The 19,682-nt window shown below is 37.9% G+C and overlaps 1 protein-coding gene across 1 annotated transcript in view; it reads right to left on the bottom strand.

Moving 5' to 3' along the window:
* LOC138908399 (uncharacterized) overlaps positions 1-19,437 on the bottom strand; it is a 66,661-nt gene extending 47,224 nt beyond the window's left edge. Inside the window, exon 1 of the mRNA XM_070199062.1 lies at positions 19,246-19,437. Within this exon, the coding sequence (XP_070055163.1) occupies positions 19,246-19,437 (192 nt within the window). The remainder of the gene's footprint in view (positions 1-19,245) is intronic.
* Between the last annotated feature and the right edge of the window lie 245 nt (positions 19,438-19,682).

The raw sequence follows: 19,682 nt of genomic DNA, 5'->3' as shown, positions 1-19,682 counted from the left end.
TGTTTACCCGAATTAATGAGTCACATTTAATGTCACCTAGGCGGGAACCTACCTCGTAGGTTAAAACTCAATAAGTACAACACAAATTTGGCAAGTATGCAAAGAGAATTTCATATAAGAATTTTCAAATAAGCCTAACAGGCATGACTCCCTATTAGTACTATAGTACAAATTAGATTTCAAAAGGGGGAAATTAAACACAAGAATTTTTCTCACAAGGATCTCGTCCTTATATAACTTCCACCACAACTCGTAGCCCGGTTTAAACATATCAGTTTATTTAAAATTGCGAGGATCTCATCCACAGTTTTGAATCACAAGTAATATGCACATCGTGTCAATCAAAACTTTCCATTTTCTCCTCTTTTAAATAATTTTTGTTACACAAATTCACAACACATAATGAACCTCACACCGGTAGGGCATATAATTCACAATTTGTAATGAAGTATCCGTAAATTACATCAAAACTTACCGAAATGAGTAACAGAAAGCCACATTTAGCCTCACAAATCTTATTAGTGACCAACATGGAATGATAGGCGTAGTTATCTCCATAGAATCTCCAAACAGGAGTAAACACATAAGTAGATTATAGAATTACAAAGCTCACTCATAAGCGAAGCATCAAAGGAGGACTCGTTTCGACACTGAGAACCGAATCAAGTTAAGTTAATTATTCATTTATATTAAATCGAGATCATACCTGTAATGACACCATCTGATGTAGCGACCTCCGCCATACCGTAAAATAAATATATCAACGGCTGGGTCTCCACCTCTAGGACGCCTTCTACCCGCCTGTCCTCCACCCCTAACTAGTCGTATGGGTGGTGTAGTAACTGCAATGGGGCACGTAGCCTGAGTACTTGATGAAATATGTCTCTCCCAAGTTTGAGACAATTTTCTCATGTTGTGCCTAGTATCACCGTATTCATAACAACCCCTTTGCGAGTTTGGCTGCTCATATTGAGTCTGTTCCAGATAACTGGAATAACCATTGTAGGAAACTCATGTCGGTGGTATATTAAAAGAACCTACTGGAGCACCCCGAGTAATTTGATGAGCGGACTGGGCTGGCCGACTGCCCGAGCCCCCCGCCATAATGATTTATACTTGCAGAGTAGAATTCACTGAATCCTCCAGAACCTCGAGAACTCTTGGTTTCCTTAGTTTTTCCTTTTTCCTCACCTCGAACACATTCTAATATCTTGGCAATTTCTACAACTAGCAGAAATAAACTATCAGCTTGTAGCTCCCGAGTCGTACAAAATTTTAAGATCATAATTAGGTCCTTTAATGAGTCTGTGGACTCGCTCTATGGTTGTAGGAAGCAAAGTAGGAGGATGATGGGCTAACTAATTGAACTTGATGGCATATTCTGACACCGTCATGGTGACTTGACGCAACCGTTCAACCCTATGCGCCATGCATTACGGAGAGTCCGGGACAAAAACTCTTTCAAAAGCGTGTCTGAGAATTAAGCCAAGTGAGTGGTGTTGCATTGGCTGGTCTTCCCTCTTCATAGGCTTGCCACGAACACCGGTGGAGAATTATCTCTCCTAGGCCAATTTCTTCTTTTGTTATACTGACTCAACACTGTTGAGCTAGCCCATTTCTTAACATACTCTGTGATTCTTCTTTGGGGTAACCCTTACCCCTATATATACACAACGATCACAAAGGTAGAGCTCCATACAGACAAATCTTGGCACGAACCACATAGTCCAGAATCTCGTCAACAACTATACTTCCTCCGAAGCACTCCAAAATCCGCAACCGTGACGTCCATGCTGAGTAGACCTTCTGTAAATTTAGAGTTGTATCTCTAACTCCTTTGGTACTGAAGTATAGGATTATTAAGGAGGCCGACATACCCCAAGTCCCAACCTTATCCTCTACAAAATCTCAGGCCTTAAACATGTGTAAATTTTAGGGAACCTTTCAGTACCACATATATACATTTCAGGCCACAACTGATATAACACATTACCCCGCAATCCACCCATTGATAGTGGACTCCCCCCACTCGGCGCAAAGTCATAGGTCACAACATCCGATGATACACAATAATAACCTTCACAACTCATATAACTCAACCAGATGCCAATGTCCGTTGCCCCCCCCCCCCCCACATGATTCACTGGGTGATCTCTCAATACGCCTGCATCTTCAGTCGGAACCACACATTGAGGCAATGTTTGAACATCTCTAGCTCCCTCGTAGTCCATCTGCGGCATCATGAACCATCGACGCACAACTGATACCGAGTGTGCAATGTCATACACGAGTGGATACAAAGGAATATAAGATATATGTTTCAAGCTAAATCAATGTCGCACGATAAGGAATCAAAGAAGTGAATATTTTCCTAACAGTTCCATAGCCTCCCGAAGATAAGTACAGACGTCTCCGTACCGATCCGCAAGACTCTACTAAACCTGCTTGTGACTCATAACACCTATGAACCTAGAGCTCCGATACCAACTGTCACAACCCCAAATTCCCTCCGTAGGATATCGTGATGGCACCTAGTCTCTAATACTAGGTAAGCCTATCAATGCGGAATAATTATAAATATCTAAAATAAATAAACTACAATTCAAACAATTTCAACTCCTAAAACCCGGTAGAAATAAGTCGCAAGCTTCTAAGAATTTATTCTCCATGTCTCTATACATTAGAGTCTAGAACAAATAAGGGAGACAACATAGTAAGATAGAAGGGGACTCCAGAGTCTGCGGACGCTGGTAGATATACCTCGAAGTCTCCTCGTACAGTTAGTTTACTGATGCCTGGTCTGATAAGATGTACCTGGATCTGCACAAAAAGACGTGCAGAAGCGTAGTATGAGTACACCACAGCATAACTGTCACGAAGATGGGATATATATATACTGGAGGAAGAGAGTTTAACTATCACGAAGATGGGATATATATATTGAATATAGCTTATAGTGTATATACCAATTACTTAACCAATGTACGATATATTTAATTCCAGTTAGTTAATATATTTTTTTAAATAAAACAATTAATATGTTATTTCAAGATTATAAATAAAATTTTAGAAAATATAACTAAGCATATTTTTACATTTATGTCATCATAATTTTATTCACTTGAAATAATTTTTTATTGATTTATGGAATCCTTATTTAATGCACACCTTTTTTTCATAAAAATTAAAGAAACAAACAAATAATAAAATGGATAGATTAGTAAATAAATATTCCATGGGAAGAGAAGTAGTGGGTTTTTCCATGGATAAATAACTTTTTATTAAAAGTTTTCAAAATTTTCGGCCGATTTCGGTCGGAAAATTTGAAATTATGCTATTGTCCCACATCGGCTGAAAGATGTGAGCTTTTCCATCTTATAAGTTGCTTTGATGCCATAGAGTCCAATAATTGTGGACTAACAAAAAATAAGCAAATATACGTAGGGTTGTTGTGATGACCCAAAATGTCATCTTTAAAGTTAATAATTAATTCTGTATTTTAAGACCTCAAAAAGCACTATTTATCATTCCTCGACTTGTGTGCGCATTCCGTAAAAATTTTCGGAATGTCTTTATGTGAAAAATGGATTAAAATGTGAGTTAGAGCTTTAAAACTCAACTGAGTTGACTTTGGTCAATATTTTGTGCAAATGAGCCCAGAATAGAATTTTGATGATTCCAACAGCTCCGTATGGTGATTTTGGACATAGGAGCGTGATCGAAATTTTATTTGGAAATCCGTAGTGAAATTAGGCTTGAAATGGCTAAAATTGGAATTTAAGTTTGGAAGTTTAACCAGGGAGTTGACTTTTTGATATCGGGGTCGGAATCCAGTTATGAAAATTTTCATAGCTCCTTTATGTTATTTATGACTTGTGTGCAAAATTTGTGGTCAATCGGACTTGATTTGATAGGTTTCGACATCGAATGTAGAAGTTGGAAATTCTTAAGTTTCATTAAGCTTGAATTGGGGTGTGATTTGTGATTTTAGCGTTGTTTGATGTGATTTGAGGTTTCAAATAAGTTCGTATGATGTTTTAGGACTTGTTGGTGTATTGGGTTGAGGTCCCGAGGGCCTCGGGTGAGTTTCGCATGGTTAGCGGATCAAAAGTGGGACATAGATGCTGCAAAAGCTGCTGCAATTTTTCTGTTGGAAATGCTGTCAAAATCGGGCTGCCTGTCAAAATTGGACTGTAACGACCCGACTTGTCATTTTAAGAATTTACGCCCCATTCAGTGACTTAAGGTTTCGAGCAGCCTCGCAATATGTATTATGACCCGCGTGTGTGGTCGAGTTTGAATTACGGATGATTCAGAGTGATTTGGGACACTTAGTTCCTAAAGAGGGAGCTTAAGTCTTAGGATTTTGACTGTAGTCGGAACTGTATGATGACGACTCCAGAATGGAGTCCCATCGATTCTGTTAGCTCTGTATGATGATTTTGGACTTAGGAGCGTGTCCGAAAAATTATTTGGAGGTCCGTAGTGGAATTAAGCTTGAAATGGCGAAACTCAAAATTTTGGAAAGTTTGACTGGGGGTTGACTTTTTGATATCGGGTTCAGAATGCGATTCCGAGAGTTGGAACAGCTTCGTTATGTTATTTGGAACTTGCATGCAAAATCTGACGTCATTTCGGGTTGATTTGATAGGTTTTGGCACGAGTTTTAGAAGTTGGAAGTTTTTGAAGTTCATAAGTTCGATTTGTGGTGCGATTTGTATGTTCAGCGTAATTTGATGTGTTTTGAAACCTCGAGCGAGTCCGTGATATGTTATGGGACTCGTTGGCATGATTGGACGGGGTCCTGAGGGGCTTGGATGTGTTTCAGACCAAATTAGAGTTGTTTGGACTGCTGTTGCTGAAGTCTGGTTTCCTTCTTCGCGAACGCGAAGGGAGTCCCGCCTTCGCGAAGTGGAATTTGAGGGGCTGATGATTTGTCCTTTGTGAACGCGAAGCTGTGAATGCAAACGCGAACGCGAAGAAGGAGCATGGCAAGCCTCCGCGAACACGGCCCAGGCAATGCAAACGCGAAGAAGAAAAGAAGATAGGGGCCTGGGGTCGTTTGGCCTTCGCGAACGCGAAGTGTGGAACGCGAATGCGAAGCGTGGAACGCGAACGCGAAGGAGTTGGTCAGATGGTCATCGCGAACGCGACAAGGGGTTCGCAAACGCGAAGAGGAAATGATGGGGCAGAAACAATCGGCCTTCGCGAACACGATGAGGAGGTCGCGTACGCGATGAAAGATTTGAGGCAGTTGGGTTTTGGCCTTCGCGAACGCGAGGCAATGGTCGCTAATGCGAAGAAGGCCTATCTGGGCAGAATTAAAAGTCCCAAAAATGGGGGTTTGAGTTCATAACTCAAAAATCAAAGTTAGAGCTCGGTAGAAGGTGATTTTTGGAGAGATTCTTGCATGGGTGTTTGGTGTAAGTGATTCTTATCCAGTTTTGATTAATTTCCATGATTATGTCTTTGAATCCATTGTTTAATTTGGATTTAATGGAGGAAAAATCAAGATTTTTGTAAAATCTTCCAAAAACGAAAATTTAAGATTTGGAAGTCGAGTTGTTATTGGAAGTCGATAAAATTGGTATGGTTGAACTTGCATCGGAACGGGTATTCGAATTTCATGAAAATTATGTTGGGTTCCGAGATGCGGGTCCCGCGTTGACTTTTGGAATAAAATTTTAAGTCGACGTATTATTATCCGGAATTGTTTCCGATGAATTATAATGAAGTTATACAATTAATTTGGATAGATTTGAGCTGTCAAGAGGTCAATTCAAGCAAGAAGGCGATTTTAGAACATTGGCATAACTTCAAAGAGGTAAGTGTCTTGCTTAACCTCGAGTGGAGGAAATTTTCCTTAGGCATTGAGTCTTATGTGCAACTTGGGTAATTGAAAACCATGTACGCGAGGTGACGAGTGCATACTTGGTGTATATGTATAAATTTTATTGAGTTAAAAGTCTCGAGCATATTGTGTAGTAAATTGGATAATTGTTGGCATGTATTTAATCATCTACTTGTCGTGCCTAAACCCTTGTTGTTTACTCTGTTGTTATATGACAATGTGATGTGATTGTTATTTGATTATTTATGAAATTTTGTGAATTTGCTAGTTTGATAATTATTGGAATTTAATTTCATTTTGAATTTTCCCCTCTGCAAATAATTAATTAAATGAGCTTAAAAAGTGTTGTTTATATAATTATTGAAAATTTGATCTTTTATGAAGACTTTGCTTTATGTTGAGTAATTTCTATCTCTATTGATTGTTTATGGGTGTTGTACACATTGTGTGGAGCATTTGGCTATTTGCTGTGAAATTAATTGACTGGTGGTAGCTTTGAAGTTTGGTTGTGGCCATTGGGAAAATTATGATATGAATTGATTTTTGTTATGTTGTTGTGATAATTTCCCATGTAAAATATTGTGTTGTGTGAGTTGTTATTTTGGGGAGATAAGGGTGGCATTGCACCGTTGATATTATGTGGTTATAAGGGTGGCATTTCACTGTTGTATTTGTTGGCTATTGATATTGTCTGGGTGGAGCGATAAGGGTGGCTAAAGGAGCGATAAGGGTGACAATAGGAGCGATAAGGGTGGCAATTGATATTGTCTGGGCGGAGCGATAAGGGTGGCTATAGGAGCGATAAGGGTGGCTATTGTCAGGGACGATATGTGATGATGTGGGGTTGTGGTGTTGATAATTTTCATGTGATGTGATTTTCTTGTGTTTATTTTTATACCTTGTGCAACTTGTCTAGTTGTTAGTAAATCGATAATAATCTGATTTATGTTATAATTGGGAGCCTATGGCTATTGCCAGGCGGTTTATAAAATGAAATGTGGGCATGAGGTGCCGTGAATTGTGATATGAGATGGGGATATTGGCACGTGAATTATCCGTGCAGTTGTGATATAATAATGCGGGCACGAGGTGCTGTGATGAAATGATAATGATATTTGGCACGTGAATTGTCCGTGCAGTTGTGATATGAAATGAGGGCACGAGGTGCCGAGCAAATATGATGATTTAATTATGGGCACGAGGTGCCGTGGAAATATGAAAATGGGCTGAGACCCGTATTTAGGAAAAATATGAAAATGGGCTGAGACCCGTATTTTGATGATTTTGAAATGAAGTGTCACATGGTGACTTTTTAATTGAAAGAATTATATCCAAAATAATTATTTGGAAGGATTTTAACTTGGAAAGTATTAAATAAAAGAATTGTATATTGAAAGATATTTATTTGAGCAAATTGTATTTGAAAAGATTTATTGAAAGAATTATATTTGAAAAATAATTATTTGAGAAAATTATATTTGAAAGAGAGTTATCTGGAAGAACTATGTGAAGTACATTTATTTGAAGGGCTTGATTTAATTGGGTGTAATTGTGTTTATTAATTGTTGAGTGATATTAATGGTATTCTTGTTGTCTGTTGTGCATATCACTGGTTGTTTTATCCTGCCCTTATTTTTATTTTTTCCCTCTTATTTTGTATATTATATTGCACAGGTTATTAGACTAGTGAGTGTCTTGAGTGTACCTCGTCTCTACTCCATTGAGGTTAGTCTTGATACTTACTGGGCACCGCTGTGGTGTGCTCACTCTACACTTCTGCACATTTTTTTGCAGAGCCAGGTATTAAAGATAACAGACTTGAACAAAGTTAAAGCGAGATCATAAGGATTCAAGGTAGAGCTGCTTGGTTGTCGCAGTTCCTTGGAGCCCTTTCATTTCATTGTACTATTAACTTGTAATCAAACAGTATTGTATATTCGGTCCTCGTGGTCATTCTATGTATTCAGTTAGAGTTCGTGACTCTGTACTACCAGTCTTGGAAGGCTGTATATTGTAATTATTTCCGCTGTTAGTTTTGGTTACTTATTTAATTAAAAAAAAATGGATTCAAAAATGCAATGGATTTTCGGCTTATCCAGTCTAAGAGACTAGGTGCCATCACGACTCTTGTGGTGGGATTTTGGGTCGTGACACGGACTCCCTGTCAAAATTGGACTCTCTGTCAAAATCGGACTCCCTGTCAAAATCGGGCTCCCTGTCAAAATCGGACTCCCTCTCAAAATCGGGCTCCCTGACAAATTGGGCTCCCTCACAGATCTGTAAGTTATAAAAATAGGGGACTTCGTCCCATTTGCCATTTTTGACGAATTAGAGCTTGAGGAGAGGCGGTTTTGATATATTTTCAAGGAAAAAAATTGGGGTAAGTGATTCTAACTCAGATTTGGTCAATATATACGAATATATCATTGTTTTCACCATTTAATTAGTGTTGTGAGATAGAAATTTGAGAAACTTTTCGAAATCTCATAGAAACGAATTTTTGAGATTTCGGTGTCGATCCGGAGTTGGATTTGAGTGAAACTGGTATGGTTGGACTCGTAATTGAATGGGTTATTGGATTTTGTGAGTTTTGCCAGAATCCGAGACGTGGGCCCCACGAGCGATTTTTGAGCTAATTTCAGATTTTATTGAAAAATGTAGTATTTTCTTATGAAATTGATTCCTATAATTTTTGTTGACTGTATCGAATTAATTATGACTAGATACGAGTCGATCGGAGTCGAAAAATCGAGGAAAAAGCATAATACTTGGCTAAACTGGAGCAAGTAGAGGTAAGTGACTTGTCTAACTTTGTGTGGGGGGAAATTCCCCCTAGGATTGACAACTGTAATGTGTGGGAAGTCGTGTACACGAGGTGATGAGTGTGTACACGGGCTAAATGTGAAAGATTATATTTTTTTAAATTTTGTATATCACTGTTGCGCATTAATTAAATTATTTTATTTTGTTATATTCTTAATTATTGATTTAATGTTTATATTTTAAATTTGCTTGACCTTTTCCTGCTAATTGTTTTATCTGTTTAGTTGGAACTTTGTTTCTTTTATATGGTGCCTTATTTGAAGTTGATTTACTTTAAATTAAATATTATTAATATAAAGTATTTGAAATTTTTAAATTTGGTATTGAAGCAAAATATTAAAGATTTTGAATTATTATTTTGCTGAATTATTTATTCTTGAATATTTTTGTAAGATTTTCGTACTCATTGTGACAGAGCTGTGAGCTCTTTATTGTGGAAAAATATTATTGTTGAATTATTTTGACATGAGCCATGAGCTCTTTATTGTGGAAAAATATTATTGTTGAATTATTTTGACACGAGCCGTGAGCTCTTTATTGTGAAAAACATATTGTTGTTGAATTATTTTGGCAAGTTAAATTATTTGAGCACTTGAGGTACAAATTGTGATATATTGTGATGTTGATACGCATGCGGTGATACAAGGTCTGGGTATTGAAACGCATGCGGTGAGATAAGGGTGTCTTGATACGCATGGCTAGTAGGGGGAACTACTAGAAGTCATGCGTTGTGATAAGGATGGCTAAAACGCGGGATGCTATTTCGGAAAAAATATTTTCTTTAAAATCGATTGTGAAGGCTCCCACGGTGAGATAAAGAAATGAGATATTTTGAATTTATTTATGATTTGGGACTACGAGGCGGTATCTCGGGAGTGCCCTTGTTGATATTGATTTATGGTCGTAGTTGCCTTTGATCTTTGTTGTGATTTTTCTTAAAGTTGAAAAGAAATTCGATTTGGTTTCCACGGATTATTAATTGCCATTATTTGGTGTAACTAAATGGTGACATACTACTTGACTCATTTCCAATTTTATTTTATCTTATTATATTGTTAAACATTTTACCATGCCATTATTTATTTTCCAGTAGGACCTGACCTGACCTCGTCACTACTCTACCGAGGTTAGGCTTGGCACTTACTGGGTACGCTTCCTCCAGTGCCTTGGTTGCGTATGTACCCTTCGCTAAATAGAAATCCCATACGAACTACATAGTCTCTAATACCACCAACTATTTCAGATCTACATCCACCTCGTGACCCTACCACAATTGTGATGATTAGGCAATTAATTAAACCTTCTTAAGATCATACTTATTAACTAGCTATCAGAACTTGTTGCACCTCAATGTACACAACTGAATGATCTCTCAATACTTCTGCATCCTCGATCTGGATGACACGTTGTAATAATGGTTGAGCAACCCTTGCTCCCTTATAACCCCTTTATAGTATCACGAACCGTTGGCGCATAGTTGATACCGAGTGCGCAATTTCATACACGAATGGATGCAAAAGGACATAAGATATATGCTTCAAGCTGAATAAATATCGCACGATAAGGAATGAAAGAAGTGAAATTTTCTAATAGTTTTGTAGCCTCTCGAAGATAAGTACAGACGTCTCCGTACCGATCCGCAAGACTCTACTAAACTCGTTCGTGACTCGTAGAACCTATGAACCTAGAGCTCTGATACCAACTTGTCACGACCCAAAATCCTACCACAGGCGTCATGATGGTACCTAGTCTCTAAGACTAGGTAAGCCGATTTCTATTATATTTTGAAGCCATTTTTTTAATTAAATAAGTAACCAAAACTAACAACAGGATAAATATGAATATACAACCTCCCAAGAATGGTAGTACTGAGTCACAAACTCTAACTGAATACATGGAATGATCACGAGGATCGAATATACAATACCGTTTGATTAAAAATTAACAGTACAATGAAATAAAAAGACTCCAAGGGACTGCGACGACCAAGTAGCTCTACCTTGAATCTTTACGGTCCCGCTTTAACTCTTCTCAAGTCCGATATCTCCAATACCTGGCTCTGCACAAAAATGTGCAGAAGTGTAGTATGAGTACACCACAGTCGGTACCCAGTAAGTATCAAGACTAACCTCAGTGGAGTAAAGATGAGGTACAGTCAAGACACTCACTAGTCTAATAGCATGTGCAATATAATATACAAGATAGTAGGAAACAGATAACAATAAGGACATCATAAAACAACTAGTGATATGCACAGCAAGACAACAAACACCAATTAATATCGTTCAACAAATAATAAATATCCTTCATGTATAATTCTACCAAGTAACTCTCTTTCAAATATAATTTTCCTCAAATAAATATCTTTCAAATATAATTCTTTCATGTAATACTTTCTAAATAAAAATCCTTCCAAATAAATATTTTGAATATAATTCTTCAATTAAAAAGTCACCATGTGACACCTCATTTCATAATCATAAAAATACGGGTCTCAACCCATTTTTATATTTTTCATAAACACGGGTCTCAGCCCATTTTTCATATCTCCACGGCACTTCGTGCCCATAATTAAATCATCATATTTTTCTGGCACCTCGTGCCCTCATTTCTTATCATAACTGCACGGACAATTCACATGCCAATATCCTCAATGTATATAATATCCACATGATCAATTTAGTTCCATTAAAGTGAGTTTAGAATTTTTAAATCAAGTAAGAAATCAACAAAGAATTGAATTTATTTTTAGAAATTATTTGTGTGAAGAAAATAACATTGCACTTAAATTAAAGCATATGATAACTACTGGTTTGGTTGTAAAACTACTTAGTTTAAAACATAATAATAATTTCTTTTATTTAAATCAACTTAATCATCAAAAATCAGTAAGAAAATCCAGAAATATACTTCTTCAGAGTCTCGTGCTAAAAAGCCAAAGTCAACACAATAGAACTAGGAGCACAAAACACATAATAATAAAGTCAACTAGTATATCACGGAAGAAGACAAGAATTTACATATTAAATGAAACAAAATCACCCAAGGCAAGAACATAAATAAAGAAATATCAACAGGGCACTCCCGAAATAGCTTCACAATATCTCATTTCTTATATTACCGTGGGAGCCTTCACATTTAATTTTAAAGAAATTATTTTTTTCCCAAAATAGCATCCTGCGTTTTAGCCATCCTTATCACACCGCATGACTTCTAGTAGTTCCCTTACTAGCCACGCGTTTCAAGCCACCCTTATCTCACCGCATGCGTTTCAACACCCTGACCTTATATCACCGCGTGACTTCTAGTAGTTCCCCTACTAGCCACGCGTTTCAAACCACCCTTATCTCACCGCATGCGTATCAATATCACAATATTTCACAAATCGCACATCAAGTGCTCAAATCTTACAACAAATCACAGATTGCACATCAAGTGCAAAAATCTTACAACATATCACAAATTGCACATCAAGTGCTCAAATCTTACAACATATCACAAATTGCACATCAAGTGCTCAAATCTTACAACAAATCACAGATTGCACATCAAGTGCTCAAATCTTACAGCATATCACAAATTGCACATCAAGTGCCCAAATATTATAACTTGCCACATAAATCAACAATACATTATTTTCCACAATAAGGAGCCCATGGCTTGACCATAATATGCACAAAATCTTAACAAAAATATCTGAAAGTGAACACTCAATAAAATAATATTTCACATAAAATCAAGGTGGCAATCACACCAAATCATCGTATAAACAAATTTCAACAAACAAGGATCTAGGCATGACAAATAGAGGATTTAATAAGTGTCAATAATTTTCAATTTAATACCTAAGGGACTTTAAGGATTTTAATCAACGAAATTTGCACATATAAACTAAGTACGTACTTGTCACCTCGCGTACATGGTTTTCAATTACACAATTTGCACATAATACTCAATGCCTAAGGGGTATTTCCCCCACTCGAGGTTAGGCAAGACACTTACCTTTTTGAAGTTATGTCGATATTCCAAAATTGCCATCTTGCTTGAATTGACCTCCGGACCGCTCAAATCTATCCAAATTAATTGTATAACTTCATTAAAATTCATCGAAAATAATTCCGGATAATAATACATCGACTTAAAAATTTATTCCAAAAAGTCAACAAAAGTCAACGCGGGGCCCGCCCCTCGAAACCCGACATAATTTTCATGAAATACGAACACCCATTCCGATACGAGTTCAACCATACCAATTTTATTGAATTCCAATAACAACTCGACCTCCAAATCTTAAATTTTTGTTTTTGGAAGATTTTACAAAAATCTTGATTTCTTCCATTAAAATCCGAATTAAATGATGAATATAATTATAGATTCATGAAATATAAATACTTTAGGATATAGAATACTTACCCTAATCCATATGGTAAATATCGCCTCAAATATCGCTTCAATCCGAGCTCCATAGCTCCAAATATGTCTAAAATGGCTGAAACCTTAAAATATAGCTACTGCCCAGGTATTTACTCTTCGCGATCGCGAAACACAAAATTTTTCAGCCCCAATATTGCTCTTTGCGATCACGAAAAACCAATCGCGATCACGAAAAACAAGCTTCTCAATGCTTCCGGACAGCCTCTAGTATAATGGTCAAAACATTTTGTACAAATTTCCAAATGATATATGGTCTAACTTTCTGAAAACTAGATTCCAAAGACTATAACTTTCATTTTTTTCGCATCTTCCAATTCCTTATATATTTCGAGATATAAGCTTCCAACGTCAGCCCTATGCAACAGAGATTTCCAAACTCTTCCCGGATAGCCTGTAGTATATCCACCATAACATTGTTTACACACCTCCAAATTACAAATAGTTTACATTTCTGAAAACTAGACATAAAGGGCTACAACTTTTATTTTTGGATCATCTCCAAATTCCTTATAGATTTCGAGATATAAGCTTCCAAAGTCGAGTCAATGCGGCAGAACTTTCCTCTACGCGATCGCGAAAGGCCCTCCGCGATCGCGATTCACTGGCCATGTTCCTCAATTTTGTGCTTCGCGATTGCGGCCAATTCCACGCGATCGCATAGCACACTACTGTAGCCAAAAACCAGCAGCTAATAATGGCCTAGAAATTTTCACGACCCAATTTTCCCCTCCTTTGGGTATCGTGATGGCACCTAGTCTTAGGGACTAGGTAAGCCTAACATTTACTGAGTAATAACAATGACAAAGGAAATCTAACAGTCTATATATAGAAATCTTTACAAAATTTACAATTTCTCAAAACCGATAGTACAAGTCATAAGCTCTACAGAGTTTGCTATCACTTCTAAATACAACTGTTCGGAAGTAAGAAAAAATAGTGTAAATACAAAATAGGAAGGTGACTCCGAAGCCTGCGAACGCAGCGGCAGGTTTGCCTTGAGTCTCCTCAGCAAGTATCCGCACAGCTACTAACGATCGATACCTGGATCTGCACAAAAATGTGCAGAAGAGTAGCATGAGCACACCACAGCGGTGCCCAGTAAGTATCAAGACAAACCTCGGTGAAGTAGTGACGAGGACTAGTCAAGACACCCACTGGTCTATTAAACTGAACAAGTATAAGTATAGGGATGACAGAACATGACATCTATCTGAGGACACCACGATATGGCTAACGACATAACAACTGCAATAAGGAAGGAAAGACAACAAGTAACAGTGGAACACCAGAATAAGACACAGAAGAATAAACGAAAGCACAACCCAAATCCGAAAATCACAATACAAGTAAAGGCAAGTAGTAACTCAGCAACTGCAAAAATTTTCACATCAGGACTCAGCCAACAAACCCCAATAAATTAGTCAAATCCTTCAAGTGTAAACTTTCACCCGTAAGTTTTTAAATTGAGGTCTTTAGAATATAATCCTTTCCAATAAGAAATTAATTTTTTTTTGTTTTTGAAATATTCTTCCTTCAAATAAATATCTTTCAAATATAGTTCTTTCAAGATAAAAACCTTTCAAATATAAACTTTTCTAGTAATATCTTTCGAGTATAAGTAACCCTGTGACACTTAAGCATGGAAGATTAGCATCTCCGAACACAGATATAACCACAGGGGAATCTACCGGGATACCGTCCCGTAGTCCCGAATTAAAAATGGAAGACAGGGGGATCTCCCGGAATACGTCTGTAGTCCCAATTTAAATATGCAGTGCTAGGGGATCTCCCGGAATATGTCAGTAGTCCCAAAGTAAATATGCAAGACAAGGGGATCTCCCGGAATACGTCCGTAGTCCCAATTTAAATATGCAGTGCTGGGGGATCTCCCGAAATACGTCCGTAATCCAAAAGTAAATATGCAAGACAGGGGGATCTCCCGAAACACGTTCGTAGGCCCAATTTAAATATGTTGTGTTGGGGGATTTCTCGGAATACGTCTGTAGTCCCAATTTAAATATGCAGTGCAAACAACAGAGATAACAACTATAACACGACAGAAACCTCGTACATCACCACAACAAGTGCAAAAGCAACAATGACAAAGATGCAAGGTACGGCGCGCAAATCAACTCAAGAACTTAAATCATAAGAACGGTAGAACTCATTCACAAGGAATAACCACAGTGAAGAATTCTAGGCACAAGGAGAACAACTTAACAAGGGAAAACAAAACAAAATATAGCAACAATCCCACAATATTCAAGTCAACGATAAGACGCCAACACGAGTCAAATAGTTCCAAATAATGGCAAGTCAACTAAGATATAGTTTATCTTAACTCCTTTTGAGGTTGAGCAATTACGAGGAATATTCAACAATTCAAGTAAGGATAAGCAATGGAAGATAATCATAACTCCAATTAAGACTAAACAATTATAGGATGAGAAAATAGTGATTTCAATTAAAGATAAGCAGTTATGAAAAAATACAGCACGATGATAGAAGAGGTAAAATCTTTGGTTACGTCGAATAAGGGTCAAATAGGCAGTAAGAGTGAATCCTAAAGCAATTATCTCTAATCAAAGCATGTAAAGGTGAAACTAGCAAATAGGAATTTAAGCGTATCAAGAACAACATCATACACGGTGAATATAAGAACATAAGAATCCTAAAAGGATAACTTTCCACAAATAAGTCTGAGCACGCACTCGCCACGTCACGTACATAGACTACAATCAGCATAGATGACTCAAATCCTAAGGGGGAAATCCCCCACACAAGGTTAGGCAAGATACTTACCTCAAACTGCGCTCAATCAGTCAAGTAGTATGCCCTTTCCTTGATTGTTTGACTCTGATCGGCTCGAATCTAGTCATAATTAATTAGATTCAATCAATACAAATTGTAGGAATAAATTCCATATGAAAATACAAAGTTTCTACAAAAATCCCAAATTTAACCCAAAAATCGCATGTGGGGCCCACCTTTTGGAACCCAACAAAGGTTACAAAATATGAACGCCCATTCCGATACGAGTTCAACCATACCAATTTTATTCAATTCCAATAACAACTCGACCTCCAAATCTTAAATTGAATCAAGAGGGTTTTCACAATTGTTTTCAACTTAATTCACCGATTAAATGTTAAAAACAACCATGGACTTGGGTAATTTAACCAATATTGAGTCAAGAACACTTATCTCATTGTTTCCTCTGAAAATCTCCCAAATATCGCCTCATCCCGAGCTCCAATTCGTCAAAAATGGAAAATGAGACGAAGTCCCATTTTCTGAACTTAAACTCACTGCCCAGGCTTTTCTTCTTCGCATTCGCGTGACCAATGTCGCGTTCGCGAAGGACTGACCATGCACAGCATCTAGTTCGTGTTCGAGCTCTCACGTTTGCGGTAGCCAACTGTCCTCTTTCTTCGCGTTCGCAGTCCATGCGTCGTGTTCGTGAAGGGTTAATGGCTCAAGGTCCCGGCTCCCCTTCCTTCTTCGCATTCGCGGCCGCTGCGTCACGTTCGAGTAAGCTTGACCAGACGTTGCCTCGCGTTCGCGTTCGCGAAGGTCAAATCCAGTACCCCCAAAATTTCTTCTTCGTGAACGCGGGACTTTCTTCGCGTTCGCGAAGAAGGAAACCAGACACCAGAATCAGTAGTTCCAAAACAGCTCCAAATGATCCGAAACCAGGAAACCACCCCGAAACACACCCGAGGCCCCCAGGACCTCAACTAATCGTACCAACCAGTCCCATAACACATTACGAACTTGCTCAAGGTCTCAAATCGCATCGAACAACATCAGAATGACGAATCGCACTTCAAATCAAAAATCCATGAACTTTGAACTTTGAAATTTTATAACTTGTGCCGAAACACATCAAATCAATCCGGAATGACTTTAAATTTTGCACACAAGTGATAAATGACATAACGGACCTATTCAAATTTCCAGAATCGTATTCCGACCTTGATATCAAAAAGTCAACCCCCCGGTCAAACTTTCCAAAAATTCAATTTTCGGCATTTCAAGCTTAATTCCACTACAGACCTCCAAATAATTTTGCGGACACGCTCCTAAGTCCAAAATCACCATACGGAGCTATGGACATCATCAAAATTTCATTCCGGAGTCATTTTCTCATAAGTCAACTCTCCGGTCAACTCTTTCCATTTAAGCTTCAAATTAAGGATTGTTCTTTTAATTTAATTTTGAATCTTTAGTAAATCAAACTCGACCACACCCGCGGGTCATAATACATATTGCGAAGCTGCTCGAGACCTTAAGTCACTAAACGGGGCGTAAATTCTTAAAACGACAAGTCGGGTCATTACATTCTCCACCTCTTAAACAAACGTTCGTCCTCGAACGTTCTAAGAATTATTTTGGGATTACCAAATTGATGATTTTTACTTTTACACATATACTCACGGTTGATTCCACGCTACCGTATTTGAGATAAGCGTGACAACATCATCTCATTAAAGATTATTTCTTTTATACATACTTGAAAACTTTAAGGCCATTTTCTTACGCTCCAATATTTTCAAAAGGCCTGATTTCTCACAACAATGCACAGTATTAGTCTCAACTGGCTATAGCAACTCTTGCCTATGCACACATCAATTTTCTCGATAGTGTTGAAGTAATTCAAAACTTTCTTTGGGGTGTTGCATTATTCCCCGCTTAGGATCATTCACCCTTAAACACATAACATATTTATCTCTTCTTTTGCAATTCTCAATCCTTCAAATTTTACTAACTCCCAAATTTTTCAGAAATTTCAGCAGAGTCTCCCCTGTAGTTGGGCCTATCCACCTGCCAGAGTAACACCAAACAACTCCTAACAACACATCCACAACCCAACAAAGCACCACAATGTATATATCAATAACACTAATCTCTGCATTACAAGAACTGCACTATTATAATGATATCCGGCATGATGCACATCATATGTACACTCATCACCACATCTCTGGTCTTAAAAGTTGTTCATAAATAAATTTCAGCATCATCCACCTCATTTCGAATTTTCACAACACTGACAACAGAATGTGAGGCATGAAGACCTCATGATTACTTATTTGGATTACTGAGTCACATTTAACGCCACCTGGGCACTCATCTCATAGGCTAAAACTCAATATTTACAGCACGAAAATGGCTGAATATGCACAGAAAATATACAAGAATATCAGAAAAGCTTAACAGGAATGACTCCCTATTAATATTATTGTACAAATTAATTTTTCACAAAGGGAGAATTTTAAACTCATAAATATTTCACCACAAGGATCTCGTCCTTATATAACATCCACCACAGCTTGAAGCCCGGTTTAAATAATTCACATCATGTAAAAATGCGAGGATCTCGTCCTCTACTCCGAATCACAAGTATTTTGCACATTGTGCCAACTGAAATTTAAATTTTTCCTTTCTTTCTTCTTTTCAATATATATTTCATTAACGGTTTTCACAACACATAATGAACCCTCCTACCGGTAGGGCATATAATTCATAAAAATTGGAATCAATTATTCCCAAACACATTGAACCCACTTTAATGAATAACAAGAATTACTTTTGGGCTTATAGCCCTCAATTATGTACCAAAAATATAATGACAGACACGGGTTCACGTCTTTAAATCTCCCAACAGGGATAAACATATAAGTGGGTCACAAATTTACGAAGCTCAATCATAAGTGGAGCATAATAGGAGGACTCACCTCAATATTTAGAACCGAATCAAATTAAGAAAAATATCCTTTTATAATAAAAATCAAGATCGTACATGTGTCGACACCATCTGGTGTATTGGCCTCTGCCAAATCATAGTGATTAAATCTACGGGTCGGGCCTCCACCTCTTAGGCGCCCACTACCCGCCTGTCCTCCACCTCTAACTGACAGTGCACCTGGAGTATTAACTATTATAAGGCTCGTAGCTTGAGTGCTCTGATGAAATCCTCCCCTCCCAAGTCTCGGACAATCTCTCATGACGTGCCTAATATCACCACATTCATAACAACCCCTCAGAGGTCGCGGTTGCTCGTACTGAGTCTGTGCCGGATAACTGGAATAACCATAATAGGAATCCCGTGTCGGTGGTGCATCGCAAGAACTTACTGGAGCACTCCGAGTAGTCTGATGTGCGGACTGAGCTGGACCACTGAACCCTCTAGATCCACTGAACCCTCTAGATCTTCGAGACCTTTTGTCCTCCATAGACTCTCTTTCCTCGTCTAAAACACCCTCAATCTTCCTTACAATCTCCACTACTTGTTGAAATGGAGTATCAGTTTGCAACTCTCGAGCCATGCATATTTTAATATCATAATCGAGCCCCTTAATGAATCTGCGAACCCATTCTCTGATTGTAGGAACTAAGATAGGTGCATGATGGGCTAACTAACTAAAGTTGATAGCATATTCTGACACTGCCATAGTGCCCTGACGCAACCATTCAAACTCTGTGCGTCATGCATCTTGGAGAGTCTGGGGAATGAACTTGTTCAAGAACATTTCCGAAAATTGAGCCAAGTTGGTGGTGTTGCATCGGCTGG

Source organism: Nicotiana tomentosiformis, chromosome 3, assembly GCF_000390325.3.
Source record: "Nicotiana tomentosiformis chromosome 3, ASM39032v3, whole genome shotgun sequence".
NCBI lineage: Eukaryota > Viridiplantae > Streptophyta > Magnoliopsida > Solanales > Solanaceae > Nicotiana > Nicotiana tomentosiformis.
This window is presented reverse-complemented; position numbering and strand designations above follow the sequence as displayed.